The following is a 26,523-nucleotide window of genomic DNA, read 5'->3' on the forward strand; positions in this document are numbered from 1 at the left end:
CACTGTATAGATGTGGCACATGTTGCCCTTTGCATCGCACAATGTACAAGCTCGGAGCAGCGCTGACGTTATAGAATGTATGTAATGATTAGCGCTCCCGATTGACCCCCAGTATGTCCACCACGGCTCACCAGACTGATTAAGGTGGTCCTGCTGCACCAGGGAACATCGCAGCTCCTCATTGGTCTCCTTCAGAGCATCTCGCTGAACGATCAGTCTCTACATGGAGGCAGGAAAAGGAGAATTCATTAATTTACATGTGAAAATGACATCCAGCACATCCGCCATCCCCACGACATGGGACACGAGACCACGGCGAGCCCAGTACTGATACCTCTTTCTCTTTCACAAGTGCTTCTTGCTTCTCCCGAAGTCGGGTCATCTCGTAGGCCAGCGTGTCCGCTCGCTTGCTTTCCATAGAGAGCTTGGTGTGCAGATCCTGGACCTGTAGATACGAGAAAAGATGGAAGGTGATAGGAAACTTTGTATGGAAAGAGGAAAACAATGACCTAAACCCTTCCCAACACAGGACGCACACGTACAGCAGGGCGGGTGTGACGATCTCATGGACTGAGCCGACTCTGCACAGGTCGGGTGCAAGTTTTTTATACTTCCAGCACCAACCTGCGCATCATCTGCACCATTATCCTCCCGATATGGAAGTGAGGGGTGCCGGGAGACCCTTCTAACCTCGTGGTTAGTGCCACGTGTCCTCACCTGCCGCTTGTACGTCTCCAGCTGGGCGCGCGCAGCATTGGCTTTCTTCAGCTCCTCCTCCAGGCTGACTGTGTTGTGCATATACATTAAGTTTGTGTCTTCCAGAGACTTCACTTGTCTCCGCAGGTCGTTCAGGTCCTCCAGTTTCTTGCGGTACGACTCCACCGTAGATTCCAGCTTCGTGGCTTTATCAGATGTCGTCCTGCGAGGAGGACATTGGTCATTGTAGATGGATGCATTTTGTTACAAACCACCTATAAAAAGTATTTACCCCCCTGCGCAGTTTGGTGTGAATACTTTTTGCTATATATTTGACTCAAGGATACACTCGAAAGTCACCTGAGAACATCGATTTCATCCTTCAGGGCTCGGGATTCCTCAGCCAGGCTGGCCAGCTCATCATTCCTGTTCTGGGTCTCGATTAGTTGCCGCTCCAGCTCCTCGCAGTGTGCCCGGTAGTCGTCCTTTGCAGCTTCCAATCTGTCAATTAAACCATGAATTGATGAAAGTGATTCTAACATTTAAAAAAAAAAACATGATTAGTGCTGCTGGAGACAGACTCTGGAAAGAATCAGTCTCCTTCCCCCTCTGGCAGCTGAATTCCTCTGTACATGGAGCCTTCTTACTTCCCCTGCAGATGGGCTCTTCTCCACTATGCTCTTTTCCTTTGATTGGCTCCTCTGCAATGTGCAGGAGATCACTGTACAGAGACCCGACTGGTGGGAGATGTCCAAGTATGTGTACCAGCTCATTAGGACGACGTGAACATTACTATAAACTCTGAACACCAGGTGACGCCATATTATGTAAGTAAATGGCAGGTCACTGGATCATTTTCAATGTATGTAAATGCTGAATTTAGCTCCTTTTACGATGTATGGACAACCCCTTTAACGTCTCTGGATACACCTCAGTCACAAGCTCGTCCCCACTGTTACCTGTAGTTCTCCTCCTGCACTTGCTCTAGCTGTATTTGGAGGTATTTCTTGGCCACGGTTGTGGTGGGCTCCTCGGAGGAGTCTAACTGGTTTAGCCTTTCGTTCTGGACCTCGTTTTCGGCTAGGAGGCTGTTTCTTTCTTCCTGTAGACCGGCCACCTAATAATGCACAAAGGTTAGCAATACAGTAAGATACCGTTATGCTCTCTCCCCGTCACATGGCATTAACTCCATCGGGACCCCACAAAATGAATAATAATGTCAGTCTATAACTCCCAGATGCAGGCGGTCAGCACATGCTGGGGGTTGTAGTTTGGAGGCCACAGGAGGGAGGATTACGGGTATAGAAGGACCTTTCATTAAGTTTAAGGCCTGGGAATAGTTTTATCTCTCACGACACGGACACGTGGAGAGTGCTCACTGTATATTTGCTCACGAGCTTTCAAGGTAATTCTAAAAAAAAGCATCAAAGAAGGAGCCAAAGGGGCAAGAGGACACTAGTGGGGCGAGATCTGTATGTCAACGGGGTGGGTGAGATCTCATGGTGCAGAGAAGCCTGTAATACTCACTGATCCAAGTGTTGGATGAAACATATACCGTAATCAGCATAAGGAGAAAAGTATGTGCCTCCTCCACATCCTGACCTCCCATCCTACATCCATAGACATTATTATGGAGTCGCCCTCTGCAGATATAATGGCTCCCGCTTCTAGGAATGAGTTCTACAAGATTTTGGAGGAGTCTGCGGGAATATTTGCTCACAATCTCCATTACAGGGTGGGGCGGAGGTCTGAGCTCTGCGCGGCCCCTCATGTTCTCCCCTCCATGTCTGTATGGAGCTTGTGCACTGGGCACAATCATGGGACACAAAAGGGTCTTCCCCAAATGTTTCCACAAAGCTGAAGATACAATTGTCCACAATGTTTTGTGCTGAAGATTTCCCTTCACTGGAACTAAGGAGACGAGGCCGTCCCATAGCACTATCCTCCTCCACCATCTGTACAGTGGGCATAATGCAGTCAGGGGGTAACATCCTCCTGGAATCACCAAACCCAGACTCCTCCATCAGACACAGCTAGGGAAGTGCGATTCGTCACTGCACAGAACCCGCCTCCTCCAGAGTCCAGTGGTGACGGCTTTACACCACTCCATCCGACGCTCAGCATTGTGCTTGGTGATGTACGGCTGAATGTAGCTGCTCGGCCATGAAGCTCATGAACTCCAGCACTTCCAGGGTTAACCTGCCTTATTTGATATGTTGGATATTAACAGGTAGGAAGGAAACCTTTATTCTACAAATGTAAAAAAAAAAGATAAATATAGCAAGTATCAGCTTCTACTGCCATTGCCACGACCAGCCGAACACAAGCCACAAGTGCTGAGCGGGTGCCTGAACCTTGCAGGCATCTACGGGTGAAGGCTGAGGTGCATTGCATAATTAACGGCACCCCTACATGGAGGGCAATGTTATAAAACCGGTTAACTGGTCAGAGATTAGGGCCACATGAAGTTCAGCGATTGATCTGCCATGAGGTGTGGGAGCGCGGCCAGCAGTGACGGCCAACGTGATCCTAATGTCTGCTGGCGCGTTACTCATTAACCGTCCGCATGATACAACGCAGGTATGGGACGTGCAGGAGACACCTGCAGAAAGTCCTGTCTGCACAGTATCAAAACAATGAGCACGAAATTGTCCACTTAAAATTTGTGCAGCTCAGAATTTGTTACAACTTTGTGCAGCTTCCACAATCCTCTGTGAGAGCAAGAAGTCTGGACTGCAGATTCGCTGGTGTGCTCACCTCAAGGAGGGCTGTCTGAATTAGATACAATAGTAACAAACCCTCAGCTGTGAGAAGTATTCAGGTCACAGCTGGAAGTAAGAATGGCTGCACTCACTGACATTGAGATTAGTAGCTGAGCAGATGTGTCTACATATTTTACATAATTGATGACCCGTGTGAGCCTAGAATCCTCCACCCGACTGCCGCCACTAAGGATGGATGAAGCTGTAGAGATAAGTCTGCAGTCGCAGCCTCGGGTCGCAGTCTTGGGTAGCAGGCTTGGGTCACAGGGTCAGGTCGCAGGCTCAGGTCGCAGCCTCGGGTCAGCCTCGGGTCACAGGGTCAGGTCGCAGGCTCGTGACGCAGCCTCGGGTCACAGGGTCAGGTCGCAGGCTCGGGTCGCTCACCTGCAGGTCCAGCTCCTGACATCTTTGCCTCAGTTCTTCCTTCTCCGCTTCTGCCTCCTGAAGTAATTCCAGAGCTCGCTTCAACTGAAAATCATGAAATAAAGTTTAGACTTTTACGGACGTGGAGACACCCAATGTGCTTATCTTATAGTATTTCAATTTCTTTATGTTTTTTTTTAACCTGAGAAAAAGTAGTGGGGGAGGTTCCAACTTTTAAAAACTTTTTTCCTTACTTTAGATTTTATTTTTTTAGCCTCCCGAGGGGACTTGAACCTGCAACCGCTTGTTCTATATACTGCAATATTTCAGTATTGGGAGTATATAGTGCAAATAAAGGTCCTATGAAGCCCAGCGTACGTTTAAGCGTCATAGGAGGCTCAGACCTGGCCTTGGCTTTAATGGAAACTCATCAGCAACCAGAGATCACCTCGCGGGGGGAACAACAGGTGCCAGAATGAATGTTGAAGCTGGATTGAGCTGCATAAATGCTGCTATCAAAGACAGAGTGCCTTAAGGTGGTTAAACAGAGGCAGGTGCTGGCTGTGTAGCAGAGCCGGCGCCTGCCCCGTGTGAAGCTCAGCTCCTGGGTCCGCTCCTTACACCTGCTCCAGCAGAAGGGAGTTATAGTCCAAGGGGGAAATACTTGTATAGAACTGTATATAGGGTAATACCTGGTGAATATATGCAGTTGATACAAAAAGTCTGCACAACTCTATTAAAATACCAAGTTATTTTCTCGTTAAAAAAAAAAACATATCATACCAAGAAGAATCATTTCAGGACTTTTTCCACCTTTAACTTCTCCCAGAAACAAACTGAAATCACTTTGAGGGGGAATAAAAATAAAATAATGTGTTTGCATAAATGTGAGCACCCTCATATGTTTGGGGATGTAGTTGTGATCAGAATTAGCCAATCACATTTATACTCACGTTACATAGTAGTCAGTGCTTAGCCGCAGTCATGTACAAGGATTTGCTGTTCTAGGAGGATTTTCCTGACATTTTCTTAGTTGAATTTTACAACAAAAGCCATAAACAGTTGACAACAAAACAAAGGGATCAGTTCTCAGTGGTAGATCTTAATGCCTGGGAAATGAAAAAAACATCTACCATTGAGAACTGTGAAGATGTCATCAAGAAGGGGCATAAATTAGGCACAACAGTGACAATACCTAGAACTGGACAGCCCTCAAACATTGATGGAAAGACAAATAGGAACATATGTCCTGGCAGCTGCCAAGAGGCTGATAGCAACATTAAAGGAGCTGCAGGAATACCTGGCAAGTCCTGGTTGTGTCCTGCATGTAGCAAGACAGAAGCCTTTTTTGACAAAGAAAAACATCCAAGTATGTTTTACCAAAACCTACATCATGTCTGCCAAAGGCATGAGAGAAACTTGTTCTGGTCTGGTTAAGTCCAGGCTAAATGTTTTGGCAATAATTCCTAAAGGGATGTTTGGTGAAAAGCTAACACTGTGCATCACCAAAAGAACACCATGCCTACAGTGAGCCCCAGTGACCTCCAAATCAACCAAAGGAGCTCAGAGTTTAGGAATTGCCTAGCAGGACCCAAAACCTCAATCCCAGTGTGGGTGACCTGAAGAGGGCGCTGTATACAGGAGATGCCCCCACAATCTAACAGATGTGGAAGAGTAGGAAAAGATCTCCAATTCTAGAGGTGCTGCGCTGATAGACTCCGACCCAAAAAGACAGAAATTGAAAGAGGACTTCAACAAAGTATTAGTTTGCAGATTTATGCAAACACAACTTTAATTATTTTTCCACTCCAAAACACATCAGTTTATTTTTCAGTGGACTTGTACAGATTGTGGGCGACATTAAAGATGTAATGATTCTTCTTATTATGCTTTTTATTGCATGACAAAAAAATTCTGGAATTTTAACAGGGGTGTGTAGACTTTTTATATCTACTGAACATGAGGTGGGAGCTTGTATAATATTCCTTACTGACATTTTCTCTTTGATATACCTGGGATGTACAGGCGGGTGCTGGTGACTGATCCCGTGCTGTCACCTCCTCCATTTATCAGCTTGTTGCTCATGAGGTTTACTAGCGGCTCACACATTGGCTTTGGGACGTAACGACTGTATCAGCAGCCATATAATTTGGATTGACAATGAAGCCGGTGTCGGGGCCCCGTCCTATGAATGGCTTCATGCATCCTAATAAAAATTACATCTGATTGCCGTCGGACAGCGGCAGCGACTGACACAAAGCTTACCTGGTGACTCAGACGGCGATGTTCGGGGTGTGGCGGGGACATAAATCACCCATAATAAATCACTGTTACCCAACAGGGTGATGAGACTGATACAATGGCCTACCGAAGAAAACTGCTCAACTAGCAATTCCCCAATGGACACTTATCAGTGGACTTGTGCTAGTCTTATTTCACTGAGTAGTGTCGGCCATGACTTGGGCCACTTATTACCTGCTGCTCCAGATCTCCGGACGACTCGATCGTTGGAGAATCCACCACCTCTTTACACATCAGCTGTAAGAGACACGATGCAAATGTCATTCATGGCGGACAGTCACTAAACATTCGCTCACTGACACCAGATAACATATCGCACGGCTATAGCTTCTATCCAGCAATACTGAGGGGACGGGGGATATTCTCACTGTGATTGACAGGAAGAGCAAGAGAGGGAGGAAATTAACTCCAATGATGGGAGTTAGACAGCTACTTCCTGTCTTCCTGACAGCCACTTCCTGTCTTCCAGACAGCTACTTTCTGTCTTCCTGACAGCTACTTCCTGACAGCTACTTCCTGTCTTCCTGACAGCCACTTCCTGTCTTCCTGACAAGCTGTATTTGGTCCTCCTGCCCCTTGCCATTACCTCCTCCTTTACCCTGCACACAGCCTCTGGTTCCTTCACTTCCAGGGGAAGCTCCAGTGACATAAGCGTCCATATATGGACATTTACCATATATGGGTGGTGATGTCACTGGAGCTTCCCCCGTGAGCATATATTACGCAGGTGGGAGACTTATTGACTACTATAGGAAGTTTTCGGCAATTTTTCTGCTACTCTCAGTCACGTGAAAGGCTCAGGAGCTCAGAATCTCTGTCACACACACACTCAACATTTTGTATGGTCCCTGGAATTGAAGAGCTACCATCCCACATGAGAGGAGGAATAACATGAAGATGAGAGGAGATGTCACTAGGTGGTCAATGCCACAGCCGTGTGCCTGGCGTCAGGATGGAGGGCCTCACATGGAGGGATCAATCACAAGGCAAATGTCAGGATTAAGGGGAAGATGGTGGGGTCTTGCTATACTGGATTTATGATTGTCGATTTAAACAAAGAAGGGGTTAATTCCTCTTCAAATAGATATATATGTGTGTATATATATATATATATATATATATATATATATACACATACACATCGGGTGTGACCTGGATACTGTGAGTGTTTTACTGCTGCTTAGCATAAAGCTCATACCAGAGCCGTGATACAACCAGGCAGATGCAAATATCATGTATCATAATATATGCAAATATATGGAAACACGACTGAAATGCACGACCAGGCGTGAAAAAAAGTAAGCTATGCAAAAACGTCTCATTGCAGAGAACGTGATACTTTGTGCGAAGAGCTAGATTTTATCTACGAGTGCAGAGCCATGTACCAAACAATGAACATACGGTGAAAAACTCAAAATGTTAAGGACATAATATGTAACAAAAATACATACATATATATATACAGTACAGTCCAAAGGTTTGGACACACCTTCTCATTTAAAGATTTTTCTGTATTTTCAGGACTATGAAAATTGTACATTCACACTGAAGGCATCAAAACTATGAATTAACACATATGGAATTATATACTTAACAAAAAAGTGTGAAACAACTGAAATTATGTCTTATATTCTAGGTTCTTCAAAGTAGCCACCTTTTGCTTTGATGACTGCTTTGCACACTCTTGGCATTCTCTTGATGAGCTTCAAGGGATAGTCACCGGGAATGGTTTTCACTTCACAGGTGTGCCCTGTCATGTTTAATAAGCGGGTTTTTTTGCCTTATAAATGGGGTTGGGACCATCAGTTGTGTTGAGCAGAAGTCTGGTGGATACACAGCTGATAGTCCTACTGAATAGACTGTTAGAATTTGTATTATGGCAAGAAAAAAGCAGATAAGTAAAGAAAAACGAGTGGCCATCATTACTTTAAAAAAATGAAGGTTAGTCAGTCCAAAAAATTGGGAAAACTTTGAAAGTGTCCCCAAGTGCAGTTGAAAAAACCATCAAGCGCTACAAAGAAACTGGCTCACATGAGGACCGCCCCAGGAAAGGAAGACCAAGAGTCACCTCTGCTTCTGAGGATAAGTTTATCCGAGTCACCAGCCTCAGAAATCGCAGGTTAACAGCAGCTCAGATTAGAGACCAGGTCAATGCCACACAGAGTTCTAGCAGCAGACACATCTCTACAACAACTGTTAAGAGGAGACTTTGTGCAGCAAGCCTTCATGGTAAAATAGCTGCTGGGAAACCACTGCTAAGGACAGGCAACAAGCAGAAGAGACTTGTTTGGGCTAAAGAACACAAGGAATGGACACTAGACCAGTGGAAATCTGTGCTTTGGTCTGATGAGTCCAAATTTGAGATCTTTGGTTCAAACCACCGTGTTTTTGTGCGACGCAGAAAAGGTGAACGGATGGACTCTACATGCCTGGTTCCAACCGTGAAGCATGGAGGAGGAGGTGTGATGGTGTGGGGGTGCTTTGCTGGTGAAACTGTTGGGGATTTATTCAAAATTGAAGGCATACTGAACAAGCATGGCTACCACAGCATCTTGCAGCGGCAGGCTATTCCATCCGGTTTGCGTTTAGTTAGACCATCATTTATTTTTCAACAGAATAATGACCTCAAACACACCTCCAGGCTGTGTAAGGGCTATTTGACCAAGAAAGAGGGTGATGGGGTGCTATGCCAGATGACCTGGCCTCCACAGTCACCAGACCTGAACCCAATCGAGATGGTTTGGGGTGAGCTGGACCACAGAATGATGGCAAAAGGGCCAACAAGTGCTAAGCATCTCTGGGAACTCCTTCAAGATTGTTGGAAGACCATTCCCGGTGACTACCTCTTGAAGCTCAGCAAGATAATGCCAAGAGTGTGCAAAGCAGTCATCAAAGCAATAGGTGGCTACTTTGAAGAACCTAGAATATGACATAATTTCAGTTGTTTCACACTTTTTTGTTAAGTATATAGTTCAACATGTGTTATTAATTCATAGTTTTGAAGCCTTCAGTGTGAATGTACAATTTTCATAGTCATGAAAATACAGAAAAATCTTTAAATGAGAAGGTGTGTCCAAACTTTTGGTCTGTACTGTGTAATATATATATATATATATATATATATATATATATATATATATATATATATATATATATATATATATATATATATATATATATATATATATATACACACACCATAAAAAAGTTCGTCAGGCGGCACAGTCTTAGCTTTCAGCCGGTATCCCCCTGTGCGGGTGCTAGACAATGGCTCTGTCAGCCTAACTGAACCGGACTCCGGGTGCTCCTCCAGAATGCGATGACTATTGATATAATCCAAAAACAAAAGAATCGAGGGCACTCACCAGTCTTCAGAATTCAGTCTTTTATTGGAAACTTGTTCAGATAAAATTCATGGCCGGGATTGCCGGAGCCGAAGCTCGTGTGAGCAGGGGAGAAAGGGGACGACTGCCGTTTCGCGCTGTGCTTGCGCTTCTACGGGTCACTCCCGGAGTGACCCGTAGAAGCGCAAGCACAGCGCGAAACGGCCGTCGTCCCCTTTCTCCCCTGCTCACACGAGCTTCGGCTCCGGCAATCCCGGCCATGAATTTTATCTGAACAAGTTTCCAATAAAAGACTGAATTCTGAAGACTGGTGAGTGCCCTCGATTCTTTTGTTTTTGGATTATATATATATATATATATATATATATATATATATATATATATATATATATATATATATAATGTAAGATATAATAAAACAATACAAAAAAAGTGAATATTTAGTAAAAAAAAAAAAAAAAAAGTTCGACAATAAAGCATTTGTATTGTGCAAACATTGCATTACAAAACTACTACAAATATTAGGCAACGACATGGCCAAAAAAGCTGAATAATTATTTCAACTGGTTATTTAGTTTGAAAGAATTGCAGAGTAATAAAAAAATATATAAAAAATAGCTTTTTGCTATATTCTTGAAAAAATATCTATATGTGCATTGCATAATTATAATTGATAATATTATATGACTACATCTATAATAATATTATATAAGAAAGTAAAGAAGCTGCTTACAAAAAGCAGGTTTTGCTGCATATTTGCTGCGTTTTTGTTCTTTCTTATGCATGCATGCATGCTGATAAAGTTTAGTGCCCCCCAAAAAATCACAATGCAACTTCCTTAAGGTTTTCGCTCCAAAACCTGATACCTGCGTTTTTTTAGGCTATGTGCACACGTTGCGGATTTTGCTGCGGACCTGCAGCATTTTTCCATGCGTTGTACAGTACCATGTAAACCTATGGAAAACAAAATCCGCAGTACACATGCTGCGGAAAAAAATGCGCTGAAAACGCTGCGTTGTTTATTCCGCAGCATGTCAATTCTTTGTGCGGATTCTGCAGCGGTTCACACCTGCTCCTCTATAGGAATCCGCAGGTGTAAAACTGCATGTGGAATCCGCACAAAAAATGTGAAAAAACTGCGGCGAATTTGCGGTAATTCCACAGTGCGGATTTCCTGCGGATTTACCAAAATCAGTGCGGAAAAATACACACACCTTGCCGCAACGTGTGCACATAGCCTAAAGCGTTTTTTGCTGCGTTTTTGCACTTACTCATTGCTTTTCATATGTGAAAAACACTGCAAAAATGCTAAAAGAAGTGACATGCTGCAGTTTGCAAAAAAGCAGCAGTTTCCAAATCAGTCAGGAAAAAACTCAATGTGTGTGCATGAAATTTCTGAAATCTCATAGCTTTTGCTTGTGCTGTAAAATGCAGCTTAAAATTTGCATTAAAAAATGCAGCAAAAACACAACGTGTTAACATAGCCATATTGGTGTAAATTTTTTAAGGTTTTTACCACTGGGGAGGAAAAACACTAAACACTTTCCCTTCTTTCAAAGTTAATATTAAAAGGGCCCAGTGGGGTAATAATATATAATAAAACCTATGTCATGGGGGGCATTACGCGGCTGAGTGCAGATCAGCTGCAGCGGTCACATTACATACAAAAAGGAGGAGTGATGTTTCTTTCTGTTCAGATGGATGTAACGGCTTCAGCAAATCAACAGTCACTGATTGGCTGCAGTGGTCATGCCAGGAGAATTGCATAGGAATAGGTACAGAATGCAGAGGAGCAGCACAGGTTAGGTAGGCGAGTAGTTTATTTATTTTTTGTTCTTACAACAACCTGAGCCCATTAAAAGTAACTTTTAAAGCAGTGGACAACCCCTTTAAGGCTTTTTCAGGCCTGGCAATGAAGAGGTCAAAAGTCAGTGCGTCCTTACCTCCTGGATGGCAGTCATTACCATGTGCTGTACGGACTCTTCCAGGGTCATTATAGTCTGGATGTGTTCTGAAATTGAAACAATAGAATGAGATGATGCCAGGTCAGCTTGTATCTACGAAACACGACTCAATGCACAGTCCGTCCGTCAGAATTTAGACTTCTTCCTTACTAACTGGATTCTCAGTTGACGTATTAAGACTTACAAGAACTTGTATTTTTCCAATACCACTATTTAATGTACCATATAACTCTTGAAAAGAATGGACTTTTTTGGTGAAGTAAAATGATAAAGAACAGCAACTCTGTAATTTTCGGTAATGTTTTTACAGCAATCACTCACTGTATGGTACAAAATGCAAAAATATGAATATTCAAACCAAGCTCAGGCACTCGGTGCACACTTGACGTGGCCAAACTAGTTTAGTGCACTTGTTTTCCATCTACATCTGTTCTTCCTCTGCCTACTATAACACCAAAGCTGTCAATCAAGAGGGGAGCGGAGATAGATGGAAAACAAATAGGTGGGAAGGAGCGCTGATCTGCTTGGCCATACCAGGGGTGCACCGAATGCCTGTGCTTGGTTTGGTCAGTCATTTCAGTTGACGCATTTCTTTCAACTATATTCTGTAGGTCAGTACTGATATGGAGATACCGAATTAATAAAGTTTATGTAAAGTTTTACATCATTTACCAAAAATAAAAACATTATTGTATAGCCAGTAACACAGACAACTTCATTTTCTGTTGATGAAGGTTTGTGAGGGTTTATTTTTGTAGGTGAAAGTAGTTTCATTGGAACCATTTTCGGGTATAAGTAGTAGACATGCGTAGTAAGTTGCTTTTACTCAGTTACTACGCATGTGACTAATCATTAGATGCGATTTTACCGCATCTAATGATTGTCTATGGCAGGGGTGTCAAACTGCATTCCTTGAGGGCCTCAAACCATGCGTGTTTTCAAGATTTCCTTCTCATTGCACAATGTGCTGGAATCATTCTGTGCAGGTGATTAAATGATCACCTGTGCAATACAAGGAAATCCTGAAAACATGACCTGTTTGCAGCCCTTGAGGAATGCAGTTTGACACCCCTGGTCTATGGTAAATTTACAGTGCGGCGACAGAGCGTCGCCGCATTGTAAATAGACATGCTGCGCTCTGAAAAGACGTGCAGCATGTCCGTTTCCGCAGGTCTGCGGCCTGCGTGTTTTAACGTATAGTGGAGACGGGATTTCATGAAATCCCCTCCACTATGCTGTAACATCTGGACGCTGCGTGTTTGACGCTGCGGCTCTACGCAGCGTCAAACACGCAGCGTTTCCTGACCGTGGAAACACATCCTTACATTCTGATCATTTTGTTCAGTTGTTGGACAATTTTTTGTCTTTTTTTTTTCTACATGGTTTAGATGCAACAATTTCTTTTACATTGCAAATGGAAAAAAAACTTTTTTTTTGTTTGGTTTTTTTTTTTACATCTTTTCCCAATAATTAAACCTTTTATCCATTTTCTTAGTCCAACTTGGGGCGTAAAATGCTTCTCTATAAAGAGCACTGACCCTGTCAAAGAAGTAAAGGCCCCGTCTCACATAGCGAGATCGCTAGCGAGATCGCTGCTGAGTCACAAGTTTTGTGACGCAACAGCGACCTCAGTAGCGATCTCGCTATGTGTGACACGTACCAGCGATCAGGCCCCTGCTGTGAGATCGCTGGTCGTGTCGGAATGGCCTGGACCTTTTTTCGGTCGTTGAGGTCCCGCTGACATCGCTGAATCGGTGTGTGTGACACCGATCCAGCGATGTCTTCACTGGTAACCAGGGTAAACATCGGGTTACTAAGCGCAGATGTTTACCCTGGTTACCAGCGTAAATGTAAAAAAAACCAAACAGTACATACTCGCCTTCTGATGTCCGTCAGGTCCCTCGCCGTCTGCTTCCTGCTCTGACTGAGTGCCGCCGTACAGTGAGAAGTGAGAGCACAGCAGTGACGTCACCGCTGCGCTCTGCTCTCACTGTACGGCGGCTCAGTCAGAGCAGGAAGCGGACGGCAAGGGACCTGACGGACATCAGTGAGTATGTACTGTTTGTTTTTTTTGGTAACCAGGGTAAACATCGGGTTACTAAGCGCGGCCCTGCGCTTAGTAACCCGATGTTTACCCTGGTTACCCGGGTGCTGCAGGGGGACTTCGGCATCGTTGAAGACAGTTTCAACGATGCCGAAGTCGTTCCCCTGATCGTTGGTCGCTGGAGAGAGCTGTCTGTGTGACAGCTCCCCAGCGACCACACAACGACTTACCAACGATCACGGCCAGGTCGTATCGCTGGTCGTGATCGTTGGTAAATCGCTTAGTGAGACGGGGCCTTAAGGGCAGGAGATCTAATCTTATCAGCATGGTAAGACTGTATGTAAGGGGCCTTCCTTAGGAGTTTTCCCCAATCACTGCCACTGCAGCAAGAAACTGTAAAACACAAGGAATTCACACTGGGTGTGAAGCAGATCAGCACTTAAGCTGCTCCACACAGGTCCTGCCACGTCTGTCCTAAGGCTATGTGCACACATAAGAAAAGAGGTGCAGAATTTTCTGCACAAAATGCGCATCTCCTGGCAGACTCCGCAGCCGCGGATTTGCCGCGGTTTTTATGCGGATTTTGTGCATTTTTTTATGCGGAATTGATGCGGATTTTGTGCGGATTTTCTGCGGTTTTTGCCACTGCAGATTTTTAACATGGAGGGGTGCAGAAATGCTGCAGATCCGCACAAAAGAAGTGACATGCACTTCTTTGAAATCTGCAGCAATTCCGCACCATCTGCACAGCTATTTTTTTACCCCATTGATTTACATTGTACTGTACATCACCGCAGCAAATCCGCATCGTGTGCACTTAGCCTAAATGCTCTGTGATCAGTCACCTCTGGTGCTGTGATCTCACACACACACACACACACACACACACACACATTACATGTGTTCGTACCTTGTTTCTTGTCACAGTTAACAGCACATCCCAGTATGAGCTGTAGTAAGCGCCCCATCTCTGTGGGATCTGACGTTTCTGCAAGGTTACTGCAATCAGGGAGCAAATATTCTGAAATGTGCTGATTTAATACCTGACGAAAAGAAAAGAAACTTTCATAATATATACAGTGACTGCACCAGCAGAATAGTGAGTGCAGCTCTGGGGTATAATACTGGATGTAACTCAGGATCAGTAATGTAATGTATGTACACAGTGACTGCACCAGCAGAATAGTGAGTGCAGTTCTGGAGTATAATACAGGATGTAACTCAGGATCAGTAATGTAATGTATGTACACAGTGACTGCACCAGCAGAATAGTGAGTGCAGCTCTGGGGTATAATACAGGATGTAACTCAGGATCAGTAATGTAATGTATGTACACAGTGACTGCACCAGCAGAATAGTGAGTGCAGCTCTGGAGTATAATACAGCATGTAACTCAGGATCAGTAATGTAATGTATGTACACAGTGACTGCACCAGCAGAATAGTGAGTGCAGCTCTGGAGTATAATACAGCATGTAACTTAGAATCATCAAAGCTATTTCTTTTATACACAAAGTGTTGAGCATTTTAATTTTTCTCATACCTCGCGATAATAATCCACAATTCCTTGTAGAATCTTCTTTAGATTATTAATCTAGACACAGAAAGGGCAGCATTAAAGTAAGTATAAAACCAATACAATTTCCCGATTTTATTACAAACAGCTCTCTGCTACAACAGAAGCGTATTAGGAGTTGCCCATGCCACTCTGCACTTGCATGACAAACCCGGCATGTGCTTTAAGTCCCCTGAGGATTCTGGATTGATGAAACACGTTGGGTTTCTCGTAGGGATAGTGCAGGGCCTCCATTACAGGGTTAGATGTGGACTGCCAATGTCAGAGCGGAGTTGGGGATTTAGTTTTTTTATAGCCCTAATAGGGATCTTTAGGGCTATACCTTTGTCCCTCTCTCCCTGGATGGAATCACCGGGACTGATACACTCCCTGGACCTGACTGATTTCTTCTAATGGGTGAGATCACTCCAGTTTTTCTCCTTTACTAACCATTTGGGAGGTATAAATTGTCTCACCCACATTGAATGTATCTGCATTTATCTGTCACATATTTAAAAACTTTTAAATATGTAAAAAAAAAACTTTAAATTTTGTTTGTGACCACGGTCACTTAAATTTTTCATTCTGATCCAGTCACTGTTTTGTTGCAGAATTAACTAGTGAACATATATCCCCTTAAAAATTAAATTTTATTATGAATATTTTAAAAATACACCACCCAGTGCTTTTTAGGCACAATTAGGCCTAAAGATAATAAAAATAATAAAGACCAAGGTCTAGCGCATACCCTGCAATGGCCTACTCTGTCACCTGCCTGGCTGTGGAGGTTGGCACCCTAATTACGATGTTTTGGCGCCCCCACTCAACGTGGACTACCCCTCACTGCCCTAGATCACCCTATGCTGCAGGTGTGAAAACAAAATACATAAGAACAGAGATGAAGAAAGCAAAAAAATGGTCAAAAAAACACAAAAAACTCAATAGAAGAAAATTAGCAAAAAACAGAGGCAAAAGCAGGATATTAGATAAGACCTATATAGACTCCAGCCCCTTTCATAAACCAATTTGCTAAACACCAATAATAGGCAATGGGTATGCTGTCAGATGTGCCACATAGAAATTTATAGCATCAATCACTACAGCCTATACCACATACACTCACCGGCCACTTTATTAGGTACACCATGCTAGTAACGGGTTGGACCCCTTTTGCCTTCAGAACTGCCTCAATTCTTCGTGGCATAGATTCAACAAGGTGCTGGAAGCATTCCTCAGAGATTTTGGTCCATATTGACATGATGGCATCACACAGTTGCCGCAGATTTGTCGGCTGCACATCCCAAGGATGCTCCATACAAGGCAGGATGGATCCATGCTTTCATGTTGTTTACGCCAAATTCTGACCCTACCATCCGAATGTCGCAGCAGAAATCGAGACTCATCAGACCAAGCAACGTATTTCCAATCTTCTACTGTCCAATTTCGATGAGCTTGTACAAATTGTAGCCTGTTTCCTGTTCTTAGCTGAAAGGAGTGGTACCCGGTGTGGTCTTCTGCTGCTGTAGCCCATCTGCCTCAAAGTTCGATGCACTGTGCGTTCAGAGATGCTCTTAGGCCTACCTTGGTTGTAACGGGTGGCGATTTGAGTCACTGTTGCCTTTCTATCAGCTCAAACCAGTCTGCCCATTCTCCTCTGACCTCTGGCATCAACAAGGCATTTCCGCCCACAGAACTGCCGCTCACTGGATTTTTTTTCTTTTTCGGACCATTCTCTGTAAACCCTAGAGATGGTTGTGCGTGAAAATCCCAGTAGATCAGCAGTTTCTGAAATACTCAGACCAGCCCTTCTGGCACCAACAACCATGCCACGTTCAAAGGCACTCAAATCACCTTTCTTCCCCATACTGATGCTCGGTTTGAACTGCAGGAGATTGTCTTGACCATGTCTACATGCCTAAATGCACTGAGTTGCCGCCATGTGATTGGCTGATTAGAAATTAAGTGTTAACAAGAAGTTGGACAGGTGTACCTAATAAAGTGGCCAGTGAGTGTATACTCATAATACTGCAGTTTGTCTAGCTATTATTAGCATAAATTATACCCATAAGGGATTAAAACCTGCAGTTAATATTAAACACGACCCAAATAGATAACCAGGGCCAGGTATTTAAGGTATCTCAGTGGTATAGGTAGAATTATATGTTATTTATCATGATATATTGCACTTCGCCTCATAGCCTTAGCATAGATAACTGCATTCAAAATACACAGTTGCAAATTATACCATATACATTTTCCTCTTCATGGACTATCAAGCCATAGATACACCAGCCCTAAGGGGTTGCCCCCATATATAAACAGGGCTAAACAGTCACAGAGATACTAATGCAAAGCCTAAAAAAGGCAAGACTGTACAATTTTACAATGGTATAAGCAGAATGGCGTGTTACTTATCATGATACACTGTGCCTCGCCTCAACGCGTTTCCCCGTAGTTCGGTTCATCAGGAGGCCCGTCAGAGGGTTCTCAAATGTTAGATGCCATAGATGAGTAGCATGAGTAGCATGTTGCAGAATTGGATGATTCTAGGCCACGCAGACATTGATAGTTATTGTGTGCTGTCACTATAGGTGTCTGTGATTTGCGGTATACATTGGCTACCTCAATAGTTTTAGCTCCTTACTGGTATATCTGACTATTTTCATTTAGAATTGGACTCTTTATTTACAGCTATAACAGGCCTTTTGTCCTTTCTCTTTTATTATGGCGGCACATATTTTATCTATATAAACTATTAAAAGTTATATTTTATATATCACATTTTTGCTGTTTACATATTTGCACTGTGAAGGCCTTTTTGAGTGGGCTGCTGTTCCCTCTTATTTGCTGTGTTATCTTATTACAAACACAAAATATTTATGTTTATGAAAATGGGAACTTTATTGGAGATCTTTTAACCCAGGACATAAGACCAAAGACCATGTGTGACATTTTTGCATGGGCCGAATAAGTTTGGTTCATTAGCTGCCAATACACATGTGGGTGTTCCTATTACAATGTGCAACTGTATTTAACTTGTGTACTCATAGAGGAAAAGAGATAGAAGTGTAACTATTAAAGGGAACCTGCCAGGCGATTCATAAACTGCGGGCAGCATGAATCAGGTCTCGGCTGCACGACTGATGCCAGGTAATACTGCAGCTCCGACATGTCAGAGAAAATATACTTTGAAGATCTATACAGGATGTAACTCATGATCAGTACAGGATCAGTAATGTAATGTATGTACACAGTGACTGCACCAGCAGAATAGTGAGTGCAGCTCTGGAGTATAATACAGGATGTAACTCAGGATCAGTAATGTAATGTATGTACACAGTGACTGCACCAGCAGAATAGTGAGTGCAGCTCTGGAGTATAATACAGGATGTAACTCAGGATCAGTAATGTACTGTATGTACACAGTGACTGCACCAACAGAATAGTGAGTGCAGCTCTGGGGTATAATACAGGATGTAACTCAGGATCAGTAATGTAATGTAATGTACACAGTGACTGCACCAGCAGAATAGTGAGTGCAGCTCTGGAGTATAATACAGGATGTAACTCAGGATCAGTAATGTAATGTATGTACACAGTGACTGCACCAACAGAATAGTGAGTGCAGCTCTGGAGTATAATACAGGGTGTAACTCAGGATCAGTAATGTAATGTAATGTACACAGTGACTGCACCAGCAGAATAGTGAGTGCAGCTCTGGAGTATAATACAGGATGTAACTCAGGATCAGTAATGTAATGTATGTACACAGTGACTGCACCAACAGAATAGTGAGTGCAGCTCTGGAGTATAATACAGGGTGTAACTCAGGATCAGTAATGTAATGTAATGTACACAGTGACTGCACCAGCAGAATAGTGAGTGCAGCTCTGGAGTATAATACAGGATGTAACTCAGGATCAGTAATGTAATGTATGTACACAGTGACTGCACCAACAGAATAGTGAGTGCAGCTCTGGAGTATAATACAGGATGTAACTCAGGATCAGTAATGTAATGTAATGTATGTACACAGTGACTGCACCAGCAGAATAGTGAGTGCAGCTCTGGAGTATAATACAGGATGTAACTCAGGATCAGTAATGTAATGTATGTACACAGTGACTGCACCAACAGAATAGTGAGTGCAGCTCTGGAGTATAATACAGGATGTAACTCAGGATCAGTAATGTAATGTATGTACACAGTGACTGCACCAGCAGAATAGTGAGTGCAGCTCTGGGTATAATACAGGATGTAACTCAGGATCAGTAATGTAATGTATGTACACAGTGACTGCACCAGCAGAATAGTGAGTGCAGCTCTGGGGTATAATACAGGATGTAACTCAGGATCAGTAATGTAATGTATGTACACAGTGACTGCACCAGCAGAATAGTGAGTGCAGCTCTGGAGTATAATACAGGATGTAACTCAGGATCAGTACTGATCAGTAATGCAATGTCTGTACACAGTGACTCCATCCTCCATAGAACCTGCTGAACCTGTTCACATGTTTCGGGACACCTCAGTACATTCATAATTTCGTCCATTAAGATCAGATACAACAATGAAGAATAAGTGATAATTACATATTTATTTTTATCTCGTCTAATGATGAAAAATACCTTTATCCTCCGATTGTCTCCAACATCTTCTTTAATACGTGCTAACCAGGACTCATTAAAATAAGAGCCATCTCTATGGGAAGAAGATGAAAAATCAGTGACTAAAACTGAAATCACTTTTTTAGGCCAATATGACCCATTATCTTCATTGTCATCAATAATACCTGAGTAATAACTTTAGTGCTCTTTCCACTCACAACCTGAATGTCTCGTTCACAGGGATCGAGGAGGCTGAGATATGAGGCGCAGTTTGCTGCTTCCTGTGATTTTCAATCCCAGACTAACAAAACTGATACACACCGATGACCATAAAGTTCCTCTTAGTGTTCCGCAACAAAACGGACAGGAAAGCAACAGACTCTGCAAACAGCTCCTCAAATCTCAGCTTCCTGGACTGTAGTGGTGTGACATTGAGAAAACAAAAAAAAAAGTCACCCTAGATCTCCCCCATAAAGCGTGCTTGTATTACTCCCAGCAATGCGCCTGGCATTTACTGATCAGGCCGTGTGTGTAGCATCCTGGTATCTCTGCCCGCCTGGGAGTGAATAATTCAGCAGAACAAGTCTGGGCCTGCCAGTGCTGGGAGTCGGAGAAATCGCCCCAGGCCGGCAGATTATTTACAGTTTTATGCTACGTGTTGTCACTGATGAGGAAAAATTAGGAGATACATTTTTAAGTGCCTCATTAGCGAATCCTGGGGGGTGTCTTCCATTTGGAATCCGAATCAATTAACCAAAAGTGCAGAAAAGGTCTCTCACTTTGGAAGACGGAGTATATTATTATTATTATTTATTATTATAGTACATCCATGTATTACAGGACGCGTCAATGATGTCAGCGGGAACCATGCAATACTTTATTCTCCCTGTGGTGGCGCTGCCTAAAAGTGCCAGCGGTGGTGGGACAGTCTGCGATTATTGCCAGAAAATCTCTCCATCCACTGACAGTGAGAAGAAATAGAGAAATGTGGAAGAATGGAAACATGAAGTAGATTGGAGAGGACCAGGACTTCCCATCAGACAGGGATTCAGCTACAGTCAGGCTGCCGTCACACTAGCAGTATTTGGTCAGTATTTTACATCAGTATTTGTGGCCAAAACCAGTAGTGGGTGATAAATACAGAAGTGGTGCATATGTTTCTATTATACCTTTCCTCTATTTGTTCCACTCCTGGTTTTGGCTTACAAATACTGATGTAAAATACTGACCAAGTACTGCTAGTGTGACGGCAGCCTAACTTGGAAGCATGGACACAAATACTTAATGGTGATGATCTGCCTCACAGAGGGACACTTACATCTTGTGAAGAACCTGCGCCATCGGCACGCCACCCGTGAGGTCATCAATCGTTTTACATGGAGCGCTGGTGTTAAATGTCTGCAACTGTGGAGAGAAGGCCGAAAATGATCAGTAGGGATAAAAACAAATCTGCTATCATAGCCCATTGCGTACCCCCCGATTCCACTCTCCTCTGGTGTGTGGCCTCCTGACAATCTCTCCTGTGTTGTCCAGACACTCAGCTCTGCTGTACCAAGCTGTCTGTCTGCCAACGTGGCCTCTGCTGTTGTACTGTCTGCAAATTCATCTCTACTGTTCCAAGGTGCTGTTCTCACACTTGGCTCTGCTATACCTAGGTGTCTAACAGCATAATAGGCTCTGCTGTTCCAAAGAGTTGTCCACCCACTTGGCTATTCTGCATCAAGATACCTGTCAGCATAACTAATTTTATTATTCCAAGGTGCTGTCCGCACACTCAGCTCTGCTGCTTTAAGATACCTATCAGCATAACTAACTTTACTATTCCAAGGTGCTATCCGCACACTCGGTTCTGCTCCATCAAGATACCTGTCAGCATAACCAACTTTACTATTCCAAGGTTCTATCCGCACACTTGGCTCTGCTTCATCAAGGTACCTGTCTGCACACCTAGCTTTAATGTTCTAAGGTGCTGTCAGCACACTCGGCTCTGCTGCATCACGGGACCTATCTGCATACAAGGCTCTACTGTTCCAAGGTGCTAGCCTGCCAATATTCCTCTACTGTTGTAAGTTTTTGTCCACAAACTCAGCTCTGCCACATCACAGTACCTGCCTGACAACTCAGCTCTACTATTCCAAGGTACTGTCAGTACATTCAGCTCTTCTGCATCCAGGTACTTGTTTGCATATCTTGCAACGCTGTTCTACATGCTACCCAGCATAATCAGCTGCTGATCCACAAGCCATTCTCCATTTTCAGCTCCGCTGTTCTGCCTGTCATCTATCTAATCAAGCTCTGCTGAATCTGGCTGCACCAATGTCTCTCTTCTGTGCTGCTCTGCAAATTCAGTTCACCAGATGAGCCATGACATATCTATCTACATAACGGGTCAATCCATTCATATTTCTAGGATATGCCATCACTTTATGATCAGTGGAGGTCTGACATCTGGGCCCACAAGATGAGAATTAATGGTTTACCCTGCCCAGCATCTCATGGACACTCAACAATACCGAAAAGTGCAGACGGGCCCATTTATTGGGAGTTGATTGGGCCGGCTTCAGCTCCTTTCAGGATCAGTGTAGGCCACACAGGTCAGATTTAAGGATCAGAAAGTGCCATTTATTTATGAGATACTTATGTGTTACTTTTATTACATTGTGTAAACATCTCTGTATTATTATATATAATTATTACACATTTATATTACGATTACTTTTTAACAGACGGATCCTCGTCATTTCTCACAATCAACCTCTCATTCCCCGCATTCAGCCCGTAACCAGCGAGCTACTCAGACATTACACAGCCGTCACGTTTTCCACATCAGGGTTCAAAAGGCAAATATTCCTTATCTTCCGCTCATGGATATCGTAACCTACAAGGTCTCAGGACGCAGGTGTCAGGAGCTAAGTATATGGGTCTGAGTACATTCCCCTTACTGGTGGCTCACATGGGCCTGCCATCATCCAAATCAGAGCACAGAACCCAGTCAGGATTCCTCTTCTCCATCTATTAGTAGCTACAGTCATGGCCAAAAGTATTCACACCCCTGCAATTCTGTCAGATAATTCTCAGTTTCTTCCTGAAAATGATTGCAAACACAAATTCTTTGTTATTATTATCTTCATTTAATTTGTCTTAAATGAAAAAACACAAAAAGAATTGTCCTAAAGCCAAATTGGATATAATTCCACACCAAACATAAAAAAGGGGGTGGACAAAAGTATTGGCACTGTTCGAAAAATCATGTGATGCTTCTCTAAATTTGTGTAATTAACAGCACCTGTAACTTACCTGTGGCACCTAACAGGTGTTGGCAATAACTACATCACACTTGCAGACAGTTGACATGGATTAAAGTTGACTCGACCTCTGTCCTGTGTCCTTGTGTGTGCCACATTGAGCATGGAGAAAAGAAAGAAGACCAAAGAACTGTCTGAGGACTTGAGAAACTAAATTGTGAGGAAGCATGAGCAATCTCAAGGCTACAAGTCCATCTCCAAAGACCTGAATGTTCCTGTGTCTACCGTGCGCAGTGTCATCAAGAAGTGTAAAGCCCATGGCACTGTGGCTAACCTCCCTAGATGTGGACGGAAAAGAAAAATTGACAAGAGATTTCAACGCAAGATTGTGCAGATGTTGGATAAAGAACCTCGATTAACATCCAAACAAGTTCAAACTGCCCTGCAGTCTGAGGGTACAACAGTGTCAACCCGTACTATCCGTCGGCGTCTGAATGAAAAGGGACTGTAGGTGGGAGACCCAGGAAGACCCCACTTCTTACCCCGAGACATAAAAAAGCCAGGCTGGAGTTTGCCAAAACTTACCTGAAAAAGCCTAAAACGTTTTGGAAGAATGTTCTCTGGTCAGATGAGACAAAAGTAGAGCTTTTTGGGCAAAGGAATCAACAAAGTTTACAGGAGAAAAAAAGAGGCATTCAAAGAAAAGAACACGGTCCCTACAGTCAAACATGGCGGAGGTTCCCTGATGTTTTGGGGCTGCTTTGCTGCCTCTGGCACTGGACTGCTTGATCGTGTGCATGGCATTATGAAGTCTGAAGACTGCCAACAAATTTTGCAGCATAATGTAGGGCCCAGGGTGAGAAAGCTGGGTCTCCCTCAGAGGTCATGGGTCTTCCAGCAGGACAATGACCCAAAACACACTTCAAAAAGCACTAGAAAATGGTTTGAGAGAAAGCACTGGAGACTTCTAAGGTGGCCAGCAATGAGTCCAGACCTGTATCCCATAGAACACCTGTGGAGAGATCTAAAAATGGCAGTTTGGAGAAGGCACCCTTCAAATATCAGGGACCTGGAGCAGTTTGCCAAAGAAGAATGGTCTAAAATTCCAGCAGAACATTGTAAGAAACTCATTGATGGTTACCGGAAGCGGTTGGTCGCAGTTATTTTGGCTAAAGGTTGTGCAACCAAGTATTAGGCTGAGGGTGCCAATACTTTTGTCTGGCCCATTTTTGGAGTTTTGTGTGAAATGATCAATGTTTTGCTTTTTGCTTCATTCTCTTTTGTGTTTTTTAATTTAAGACAAATTAAATGAAGATAATAATACCAAAGAATCTGTGTTTGCAATCATTTTCAGGAAGAAACTGAGTATTATCTGACAGAATTGCAGGGGTGTCAATACTTTTGGCCATGACTGTAAGAACCAGGACCGTGGCAGGCATAAGTGTGCGTCAGCCATAGCGAAGCTGCAGTGAGTAACTGGAGACTGGAGAAGAATCCGCCATCACATCTCCATTTCTTACAACACGTCAGTCTCTAAAGCTACATGAAACATTGAGCAACTTTACAAAGACTTTGCTTGTCTTATCTTTCGCAATGTTACATCACATCTAATTCTCTGGGTCACCTACAAAGCTGCCTTCACAGGTCTTCTAGTGGCCACAGTTTATCTGCAGTCATGAGATTTGATTTCTGCTAAGACCTTATATTCAGACTTGCAGATTTCAGCTGCTGTTTTCCGTGCAGAATAAGAACAATCTTTCTCCACAAATATTAAAATGTGCAACAGTTTCAGAATCTGCCTCCCAAAATAATATGAATTACACACAAACGGTACTCGATTGTATGCGAGAGGCGTCAATAGAAAAATCCTACAATTACAACTTACTAAAAGAAGGATTCTGTGTCCCCTCTAGAACAGAGTGGTGGGCACACATACCATAGCGCGCTCAGCTGTGCTTGTCAGCCTCATAGAGTTTGACTGCAGCGACAGAGCACAGACCCGACTACCGCTACACAACGTGGACGAGGGACCTGTGTTGTCATTATTGCTTATTTGTCTCTGCGGTAGAACCCCAATAATTGGATGCTTATCTCATCAATGTTTTCCAAAAAGGGGTCCTACCTCTGGGTCCTCCATCTATAAGGAAGGGCACTTTAATTCTATACCGATACAAATATAATTCTTCTCTGGCAGACACTGGAAAAAGGCACCAAAAATAAAAAAAAGTGGTAAAATGCACGGGAGAAGCAGAGGGTGACTTTCTCCTACATTGTATGTCTGTACATTGGCTACTGTTAAAAGCAATTCGTAAAATGTAAATTGGCACGCTGGGAAATTTCAGCTCTGAAGACTTCTGTATTAAGAATGCAACTCTCTAACATAATACAGGCTTTACATCAGGGTCAGTACAGGATCAGTAATGTAATGTATGTACACAGCGATTCCACCAGCAGAATAGTGAGTGCAGCTCTGGGGTATAATACAGGAGGTAACTAAGGATCAGTAATGTAATGTATGTACACAGTGACTGCACCAGCAGAATAGTGAGTGCAGCTCTGGAGTATAACACAGGATGTAACTCAGGATCAGTAATGTAATGTATGTACACAGTGACTGCACCAGCAGAATAGTGAGTGCAGCTCTGGGGTATAATACAGGAGGTAACTAAGGATCAGTAATCTATTGTATGTACACAGTGACTGCACCAGCAGAATAGTGAGTGCAGCTCTGGGGTATAATACAGGAGGTAACTAAGGATCAGTAATGTAATGTATGTACACAGTGACTGCACCAGCAGAATAGTGAGTGCAGCTCTGGAGTATAACACAGGATGTAACTCAGGATCAGTAATGTAATGTATGTACACAGTGACTGCACCAGCAGAATAGTGAGTGCAGCTCTGGGGTACAATACAGGATGTAACTCAGGATCAGTAATGTAATGTATGTACACAGTGACTGCACCAGCAGAATAGTGAGTGCAGCTCTGGGGTATAATACAGGAGGTAACTAAGGATCAGTAATCTATTGTATGTACACAGTGACTGCACCAGCAGAATAGTGAGTGCAGCTCTGGGGTACAATACAGGATGTAACTCAGGATCAGTACAGGATCTGTAATGTATGTACACAGTGACTGTACCAGCAGAATAGTGAGTGCAGCTCTGGAGTATAATACAGGATGTAACTCAGGATCAGTAATGTAATGTATGTACACAGTGACTGCACCAGCAGAATAGTGAGTGCAGCTCTGGGGTATAATACAGGCGGTAACTCAGGATCAGTAATGTAATGTATGTACACAGTGACTGCATCAGCAGAATAGTGAGTGCAGCTCTGGGGTATAATACAGGCGGTAAATCAAGATCAGTAATGTAATGTATGTACACAGTGACTGCACCAGCAGAATAGGGAGTGCAGCTCTGGGGTATAATACAGGATGTAACTCAGGATCAGTACAGGATTAGTAATGTAATGTATGTACACAGTGACTGCACCAGCAGAATAGTGAGTGCAGCTCTGGAGCATAATAAAAGATGTCACTGAGGATCAGTAATGTAATGTATGTACACAGAGACTGCACCAGCAGAATAGTGAGTGCAGCTCTGTAGTATAATACAAAATGTCACTGAGGATCAGTACA

The 26,523-nt window shown here is 43.4% G+C and overlaps 1 protein-coding gene across 1 annotated transcript in view; it reads right to left on the reverse strand.

Moving 5' to 3' along the window:
• The window catches only part of HOOK1 (hook microtubule tethering protein 1), a 68,105-nt gene that overhangs the window by 31,683 nt on the left and 9,899 nt on the right, over window positions 1-26,523 (reverse strand). The window contains exons 3-14 of the mRNA XM_077277384.1: window positions 20,954-21,039; window positions 19,657-19,729; window positions 15,017-15,067; window positions 14,385-14,517; window positions 11,410-11,477; window positions 6,297-6,359; window positions 3,843-3,926; window positions 1,656-1,813; window positions 1,057-1,197; window positions 718-919; window positions 335-445; window positions 132-219 (exon numbers count right to left, since the gene is read on the reverse strand). Of these exons, the coding sequence (XP_077133499.1) occupies window positions 132-219; window positions 335-445; window positions 718-919; window positions 1,057-1,197; window positions 1,656-1,813; window positions 3,843-3,926; window positions 6,297-6,359; window positions 11,410-11,477; window positions 14,385-14,517; window positions 15,017-15,067; window positions 19,657-19,729; window positions 20,954-21,039 (1,258 nt within the window). The remainder of the gene's footprint in view (window positions 1-131; window positions 220-334; window positions 446-717; window positions 920-1,056; window positions 1,198-1,655; window positions 1,814-3,842; window positions 3,927-6,296; window positions 6,360-11,409; window positions 11,478-14,384; window positions 14,518-15,016; window positions 15,068-19,656; window positions 19,730-20,953; window positions 21,040-26,523) is intronic.

This window comes from Ranitomeya variabilis, chromosome 8, assembly GCF_051348905.1.
Source record: "Ranitomeya variabilis isolate aRanVar5 chromosome 8, aRanVar5.hap1, whole genome shotgun sequence".
Taxonomy (NCBI): Eukaryota; Metazoa; Chordata; class Amphibia; order Anura; family Dendrobatidae; genus Ranitomeya; species Ranitomeya variabilis.